General features: G+C 31.3%; 2 protein-coding genes across 2 annotated transcripts; both read left to right on the top strand.

Annotated features, from left to right (window-relative positions):
* The first annotated feature begins 439 nt into the window (after nucleotides 1-439).
* Nucleotides 440-881, top strand: BDCG_17990 (uncharacterized protein). The gene has a single exon (XM_045427027.1). The coding sequence runs from the start codon at nucleotides 538-540 to the stop codon at nucleotides 685-687; it is 150 nt and encodes a 49-aa protein (XP_045282956.1). The 5' UTR covers nucleotides 440-537; the 3' UTR covers nucleotides 688-881.
* A 5,081-nt stretch (nucleotides 882-5,962) lies between these two features.
* On the top strand, nucleotides 5,963-6,193 carry BDCG_17989 (uncharacterized protein; the record flags this gene model as incomplete). Its single annotated transcript, XM_045427026.1, has 1 exon — nucleotides 5,963-6,193. The coding sequence occupies one exon, from the start codon at nucleotides 5,963-5,965 to the stop codon at nucleotides 6,191-6,193; it is 231 nt and encodes a 76-aa protein (XP_045282955.1).
* Between the last annotated feature and the right edge of the window lie 3,175 nt (nucleotides 6,194-9,368).

Raw genomic sequence — 9,368 nt, 5'->3', positions numbered from 1 at the left:
TCTATATGATAATATAAATATTGCCAGCGAGATGTAGAGAAACTGGTTATTTATATCTCAAAATAGAAGACTTTGTCAATGATTATATCAATATAGAGTTAATTCTCAAATTCAATAGAAATCTAGTGTTGCTGTTCTCAATCTCTTGCAGAATCTATTGAATATTGAGATATTAAAACTAGATTTAATATATCTCACTGTGCAGGGATCAAAGGCTCAGTCAGACCTTGAGATATACTGATTTTATAGTTGTTGTGTCTGCCGATTATGTATTGAGTACAGTTGCTGAGGTATCTTTTTGTACTTTTCTGTTGGGGATGGGTCAGATTGAGAGGGGTGGTACAAGGGTGAGACTTGGTGTTAGTGTCTAGATACACTGAAGACAGACCGCGGAGGTTGCACTTCAGAAGTGGCTGTTGATTATGTGCTTGATATTATCGCCGAGGTATCTTTTTGTATTTTTCTGCCGGGGATGGGCCAGATTGGGAAGGGCGGTACGAGGGTGGGACTTGGCGTTGGTGTTTTGGAACATCAAAGATGGACAGGGTTTTCGCGGAGGTCGCTCCTCAGATATCTCCACAACTACAGATCGGGGATCTTCCAAAATCGAGAAGATTGGTGCATATGGCTAGGTCTCTTCACCTTACAATTTGTATGGCAATTTGGCCCGGGGTTGTGGTGTGGTAGGGGAGAATGGGGGATAATCCCACGCAGGAGTTCTGAACGACGTCTGGTTCACGTTTGGCTGGATAACTCCACCACCACACGGGGTATGCGGTCGGCGATGGGGTCAAAATGCTCGTATGATCGAGGGCTTTTCGATGGATCTATCGGCGGGTTCTTATTCGAAAAATCGAGCGAGTTCGTGGTGGAGCGGTTGACTTGCCCTCTGGTGAGTGATATTTGATAGATCTGCTTAATTCTGCACCCTTTTTTGCAGCTGAATCAGCCAATTCATTGCCATGAATATTCATATGAGCAGGAACTCAGTGCAGATGAATTATCAGCTTTGATGTTCTTCTCTTTTGAATTTTCAAAACAGAGTTTAAGATCAGTTCAAGATTCATTTGATCATTATGAATCTGACTATTTCTAAGTCTTTTTAAAGCAGCTTGACTATCAGAGAATATCCATGCCTCTTTCAAACAATTTCCTCTTTTATGAGATTTTATTTCAATGAGTTTGAAAGCTTTCACTATTGTAAATAGTTCAGCATCAAAGACTTCACATTCAGAGCCTAGATTTCAGAAATCTGAGATAAAATTAATATTATCTTCAGTATAAGCAATGCCTGTGTCTAATCTATTCAAGTTCTCATTTTTTGAGCCATCTGAATAAATCAGAATAGAGTCTTTTATATTGATTGTAGAAATTCTCTTCAAATACTGTTCATATTCTTTCTCTTTTGATAGTTCACTTATTTGTAAGTCTATAAGAGATTCAAGCTTTTCTCTCCAGAGAGATAACTTCTCATGATCAACTTTTTCAACATTTAAAGAAGAAAATTGATTTTTAATCAGAGAGCATAGTCTGTACAGTTGAGACGGCATTTTCTTTGAAGAATTATTTTCATTTCAATCAAGAAATCTATTCCAATCCAGTTCATTTCCAGAGTTAATTGGTGAAGTAAGAGAGTTAAAAAACTAGCAGAATCAGTGAGCTCAGAGACACTCACTGATATTCTATAAAAAGTCTTCAAAGTGAAAGAGATGTCTGTGTTAGATGATTCTCTGAATTCTGCAAATATAAAGAAGAAGCAGGCTTCTGAATAAGATGTGAGTAAGAATGATGAAGTGAATGCTCATCTCAATGTCTTAAGGCCTGAAATGTTAATGTATAAGAGATACTTGAATAAGAATTAAGAGATGACTGCAAAAGTGTTAGCAGATACAGAAGCTTCTATATAATATATTAATGATTATATAATCTGAAGATTGAAAGAGGTTCACTGAGTGAAGAATTCCTGTTGCATAAGATTATCTGATAACTGATATTTGATATCATCTGTAAGAGTAAGTGTTCCCTTGCACTTCAGAGAATGATCTTGCCATATTTGAGCATGAGAGCTGCAGAATGTGGAATACAATCTTATTCTCAGACTTGATTGATTTCAAAGATTCAATTCACAGATTCAATGATGTACATGTCATATGCAGTTGACTGATAGAAAGAAAACAGTTCATACAATTCTATTAACTGATATGAGAAGGATATTTCACATCTCTGATATAGAAGGATTAAATCTGCTTACATATTAACAAGTAAAGAGAACAATTTATAAGACCTCATCTGAAAGCATTCTGTATATTATATAGAATCTGAAAGTGAAGAAAACTAAGATAAAAGATATATAAGAGGACAAGTGTATGAAGAAGCTTCTGAAGAAGCATGAGAAGATCTTCTGAACAGATCTTTTACTGAAATTACTGCTGAAATGAGGATTTGTACATGAGATTAACACAGAGGACATAAAATCAGTCAATCAGAATACATACTCTCTGTCACAAATGTATCTTGAAGAACAGAAGTGTCAGATCACAGATCTTCTAGAATATAGTCTCATACAACTCTTATTAAGCATGTGAGGCTTTCCAGTTCTATTTGTGAAAAAGGCAGGTGAGAAGTGACAGATGTGTATTAATTATCAAGCACTTAATAAGCTTATAATCAAGAATGAATATTCACTGTCATGAATTTAATAACAGTTGAATACAGTTGAAAACATCTGATATCTATTGAAGATTGATCTTCTCTCAGAATACTGATAGATCTGTGTAGATGAACTGTCAGTTCTGTGAACTGTGTTTAATATGCAATGAGAGAAGTTTGAATTTCTGACAATGTCATTCAGTCTGATAAATGCATCTGTCATCTTTCAAATGATGATGAATATGATTCTTTATAAACAGAATGAAACCTTATGTCTTATATACCTTGATAACATTCTAGTCTTTTCAAACTTATATAATGAATATCTGAAGCATCTTAATGAAGTGCTTACAACTCTGACAGAGTATAAGCTCTATATCAAATTAATCAAGTGTGTGTTTGAAACATAAGAGTTGAAGTTCATAGAATATGTAGTAAGTGATGACTGTATACACCTCATTTCAGAGAAATTGAATATCATAGTAAATTGACTGCAGCTGAGAAATGTACATCATGTACAACAGTTTCTTAAGTTAATCTCATATTACTGCAGATTTATCAAGGATTTTGCATGAATATCAGTATCACTCTCAGATCTCTTAAGAGAAATGAATGCAAATCTGCAAAAGAAGAAGTTTCATTTAATTATCTGAAATGCTGCATGTGAAGAGGCCTTTCTCACACTGAGAAAATGTGTAACAATATTCTCAGTGCTTATTCAATCAGATTGTGATAAATCTTTCTACATCAAGATGAATGCATCTGAATAAGCTATCAGAGACACTCTTCTACAGATGAATAAGAATGACAAGCTGCATCTGATGATGTATGATGATAGAAAACTATCAGGCATTGAGCTCAATTACTCAGTGTATGAAAAGGAATTGCTAGTGATCAAGCACACACTGATGTTATGAGATAGATATATTAACAATAAGCATATGACTAGACTGACCGTGTGACCGTGTCTGAGACCAGGATCAAACTTTACAGTTGTCACATTGTCTAAAAGCATTACTTCTGGTCATAATTTGTGTTCATCACATTGATCTCAAATCCTGTTATTTCAAATATTAAAGATTTCAGATTCACTTTTCAAATAAAAATCTAGTCTCAGATAAAGAATATGTTTGAATTCTTAGTCACATTTTCATTCTGATCTCATTATTGAAAATGATATTAAATGAGATCATGAAATCATTTCTCACTTACATAATATTATAACATAGTGCTTATTTGTTGAAAATTCAACAGAGAGTATTATCAAATATCATTACTTTTCTGAATACAGATTATAATCAATATCATTTTAATTAAAAAAAAAATGTAAAATACAAAAAATAATAAAAAAACAAAAAATAAAACAACAAGAAAAAATCACAACAAAAAAAAAAAAAAAAAAAAAAAGAGAAAGAAAAAAAGAAGAGAAAGAAAAAAAGAGATAGAAAGAGAAAGAAAAATAAAAAAAAAAAGAAAAGAAAAAGAAAAAAACAAAAAATAAAAATAAAAAAAAATCAAGATTACAGAGCTGCAGTATTCTCAAAATACTCACTTCTCAGAGTCTTCACAATATTCATTACTAATTATATATCTCTCACAGTGAGAGTAACACAGCTGTGATGAGTCATTGTCTTAATATTATCTAATAAATAATCAGTATATATCTATATAAATGTGAATAATTAGAAAACATACACTCAAAAAGTGTGACCAGGGTGAACTCTGCTGTCACTTGAATGACATCAAGAGCAGAACACTGAAATCAATGATTTTTCTCATCAATTTCACAGACAAGGCGTGTGAAGATGATCTTGAGAAATATAAGATTCTCTGACTTCTGATAGAAACAGATCTCATGAAGAGACTCTATTTTCATCATATCAGAGACTGAGTGTTATCAAAAAGCATTACTTCAATACACATACACTTACTGCAATGATTCACTCTCTGCATATATAGCTGAGAATTGCAACTTTCTCACATCACACAGCTCTCCCTGAGATGCTGTCACTGATTTACAACTCACACAGTCTCTCAGTTCAGCACACACTGCGCATATGCAGCCCTGCATACTGAGACTGTGTTGGTCATTATGACCTGGCATAATACTTGCTTTTCACAGGTCATGTTTCATTTGATTGAGAGGAGAAGAGGACACAACTGCTGTTTTATTTGAAGAGGAATGAGTAATTGAATCTGTAGAAGATAATTTAATTTCTTCTGCATTTGAAATTTAATTAGTCTATACTCTTCAATTTGAGGATTTCTGAGAGTGTTTTAATAGTTTTCATATCAGCTTGAAATTAGTGATTGATTGAAGAAGAGAAAAGAGAGAAGAAAGAAATGAGAATAACTTATCTTTATAATATGAAAACAGAGAATTGCTGCAATCATTTATTCTAGTAATAAAGATCTGTTTTCTGCATGTATCTCTGATACAGATTATATAATAACTGTATATAAAGAATATCAACAGTGTATGTATTGAATGAAGATGATATTGCTATACAACACTGTAGCTGTTTCTGTACATCACTGAAAGCTGTTAATATTTTCTTTAAGTCTCTTTATATTTAATAAGTCAGTAATATATTTCAATGCACTTCTTCTTTCATCATCATCATCATCATCATTATCATCATCATCATTATCACTATCATCATCATTATTACTATTATCATTATCATCATCATCATCATTATCATCATTATTATATCATTTCTGGCCGTCTCTTCTGCCTTTATCTCTCTTCAATACTCACTGAAATCAATCATGTCATTTCTCTTCAAATATTCTGCAGTTCTGTGAACCACCAAGGCGCGTGAGCGCTGTCACAGATTGAAGAGAGAGGAGAAGAAGGTGTTCAAGTAAGAGAAGACAGATTGTAAGACACATTATGATACCTTAAAGAGGCTCTGTAAGAGAGTAGAATAATAACAATTTTAAATAACACTTCTGATAGATTTAGACTGAACTAAGTATAGAAATAATGCAGATGACACTGCCTGTAAGAGATTGAAGAAGAAGATAGTGAAGAGTCTCATGCAGCAGCAGTGAGACTAGAAGAAGTTCTGAGAATGATTTAAGATCAAGATGAAGAGAGAAAGAGAGAAGAAGAGTATTACTGTAAATAAGTAATGATAGAAAGAGATTGAGAGAGTGTTGAAGTAGAAGATAAAGAAGTCAAAACTGATAAGTTTTTTATTTATTAAGAGATAATGATTTTTGATAACACTTCTATTCTCTAATTGATTAGCAGGAGCTGGCAGAGAAGAAGAGAATTAAGGTCTTATTCAGGTCTTGAATACACTTCATGATTCAGAACATTGAGAAGACAGCTCTGCTCTCTGAGCATGTCAATCTGCTTACTGCTGAGATGGAACCTGAGACAGCAGATCAGAAAATGCAGGATTTTGAGATACAGGTTGATCTGACTGAAGAGAAGCAGCAGAAACCCTCTTCTGAGAAGATAGTGAAGAGAGATTTTAAGATGATTATCATCTCAGATGAGAAGGAGAAGAAGAAGAAGAAAAATAAGAAGTAAATTATGAAGAATAGTAAGAAGAATAAGAAAGAGAAGAAAGATAATGAGTAGAAAAAGTTTTTTTCTTTTTATATTAATTAGTTATAAGTTCATAATTATTAATAATTGAAATTAATTTTGAGTTTTTAAAAATTATTATACAAGTTGTAATCAAGTCAGGAACAATATATATATATATATATATATTTAACTATCATGATTCACAAATCACTATAATATATAAGTATCAACATTTTTTCAACATTGATATTCACAATATTAATATATTTTTAATGATATCATCTGATAACACAATTTAGTAACACTCTCTTTCACAATATTAATATATTTCAAGAAATATGACAGAGATTAATTAAGATTGTTTATTTACTTTTATACATCAATGATATTCAATCTGAGTTAGTACTAAAATTATAACTAAGCTAAGAAACAAGATTATTTTCTCTTATATTAATTCTTCTTACACACATCAGTGATCAGTTATTGAAAATAAATTATCATCTTTCTCAAATTATTATCATATCTTCTGAATTCACTTCTTTCACTTCTTTTACTTCTATTGAAGATTCACAAACTCTTCAAGAAATCACTGTGAATCATAAAGTCTATGTTATTTATAATTTAACACAGAATACTCTCTTTCAATCATGATAAATGATTACTTCATTCTTCATATCTGATTTCAGGTTACAAAATTTATGAAAAACTCAACACAAATATCAAGATGAACTATGAAATAATTATCAATAGATTACATTGCAGATTACTGAAGAGTTATCTCTCTGCTACAATTACTGTAACTTCATTCAGAAACATTCATTATAAACTGATCATAACTCTGAAGAAATTTTCTGACATCTGAAGTTATCAGAATGCAGATAATAAAAGAAAAATAATCAGAAAATTACTACTGAGCTGATAAGTTACTCTATCAGATAACAATTTTTGATAACACTAACTTTCTATTTTGAAGAAAATCATACAAAAACAACTCTGTATCAGTACTCTGATTTCACAGCTCTTATCTGATAAGTTCTGTGAATAATTACTTCACATGTGTATATCTCTGAATCTTTCTCTTTAATCAATTGAAAACCCTGAATTCTGAACACTTCTTCAAATACTTAATTCAAATCTTTATATTTCACATCAATCCTGTCTTCAGTTCAACCTTGAGACACACTACAAAGTCAATATACAATATCTAGAATCAGAGTTGAAGAATCATTGAAGAGTGTCTCTCACAGTGAATGTATGAACTAGTACAAATAATCTTGCATTTATGAGAGTTACATGTTATTACATTGATGAGAACTGAACTTATCAAGAGACATTAATTGAATTTGAATCATTGATCAGTAGTCATACTGAGAATTATATGACAGAGATATTAATAACTGTGATTAAAAATGACTATTGAGATATTAGTCTCAGTCTTCTTATAATTACAACTGACAATGCTGTAAATAACTACACTATGATGAAGAGCTTGAAGCAAAAATTGACTTTACATTTCTGAAATGATAAATAAGGTCATATTCTCTGCATTGCTCATGTGATTCTACTTGTGATGCAAACACTGATAAAGAATCTTAATATCAAGATGAAGAATAATGAGATGACTGATTCTTAGAATGAGAATGAGATAGAAGTGATTACTTAAGTAACTTTTGCATTCACTTTGCAAAAGATAATGTTTTTTGATAATACTTTTTAATATTGCTTTTTGATAACACTTTTTGATAATGCTACTATTAATTTTGAATAGATTGACTAATAATTTAAATATCATAGATTTGAAACATTGCTAATACAATTTGTACCTCTTCTAAACAACAACAACAATTTCATGATATTTAATAAACAAACAAATCAGTTACATCACTGAATATGATACAGAATGTTAGAATATAATGAAGTTCAATATATAAGATAACTGTTCAGACTCTTCAATTGTATCAGATGATTGATCATTGAGTGCAACACTCTGATCAGAAAAAGATTCAGATATTGAAACTTTCTGATATAAAGTGAACTCAGTTGAAATATGTGATTGATTTACTGTTTCAGTTTTATAAGATAATAAAGACAGTCTCAATCACTCATACATCAATGCTGCAGTTAGTCTGATGAGTGTATAACAGTTTATTTACTCATCTTGAGAAGTAGTTGAATCACTCAAAAAGAAATTCAGTCTGAGATGATGCTATAGTGCAGGCTATTGTTACTGTAAGAAATAAACTAATATATTACTACAGCAAAACAGAACAATCTTTTACAGAGTACTATACTATAGAAGCTCTACTAGATCTCTCTTATCAAGTTAATATCTACACTTCTCAAGATTGAATAGAGGAGGAATGAGACTTATATATCAAATTAGCCTGAGACTACTACAATATCAACTATCAGAGATTTGAACAAGCAGATGTTCAAGATGTGAAGACAGTGAAATATAATTCTCTAGTAAGTAACAATCTTTGATAATACTTCATATCACATAGAACTATAATACTAACTTTGAAACAGAACTTACATACATTGATTACAACTGAAAATCAGGCAAAACTACATGCTTGTAAAACTGAATTTGACTGCTATCTTCAAGATAATCTGATGAATTTACACATCAAATCAATTCTAGAGTTATGAAAAATTGTTGAGAGTACATATTCAACTGTTACACTGATGATGTGTGATATTGTGACAATTTCATTGACAGAGGTGAGAATGAAGTGAAAGTTCAACTCAAGTCAAGATATTTATCACTATCACTGAGAACAATTACAAGGAGAAACAATCAAGAAACTCATGATTGTAAAACATGGAATTATCAGACAGTTTAATACCTCTGATCACAGTATATCAGAGAAGTGTAGTTTTCATGAGAAAGTGAAGAATAAACTTGTACAAGAATGTATTTAGTTGTTTCATGAGCATTATCAATAATCATTACTAAATTCTGATTATATAAGCAATCACTGAATGAACTGAATGAGACTGATTTTGATCTTCAGTCTCAGTCTCATTCTGATTTTGAAAGAATGATCATCTTTCACAGTTTATCCTGGAAAATTACTCTTATTTCACTGTTCTTGAATTAAATCTGGTCATTTTTCACGCCATTTCTCTCAGAAATGGTTCATTTTCAGATTTTTTTGAGGCTTGGTCCTGG

This window comes from Blastomyces dermatitidis, assembly GCF_000003525.1.
Source record: "Blastomyces dermatitidis ER-3 genomic scaffold supercont1.15, whole genome shotgun sequence".
NCBI classification, from domain to species: domain Eukaryota; kingdom Fungi; phylum Ascomycota; class Eurotiomycetes; order Onygenales; family Ajellomycetaceae; genus Blastomyces; species Blastomyces dermatitidis.
The sequence above is the reverse complement of the archived record's forward strand: the minus strand, read 5'-3'. Positions and strand labels throughout refer to the sequence as shown.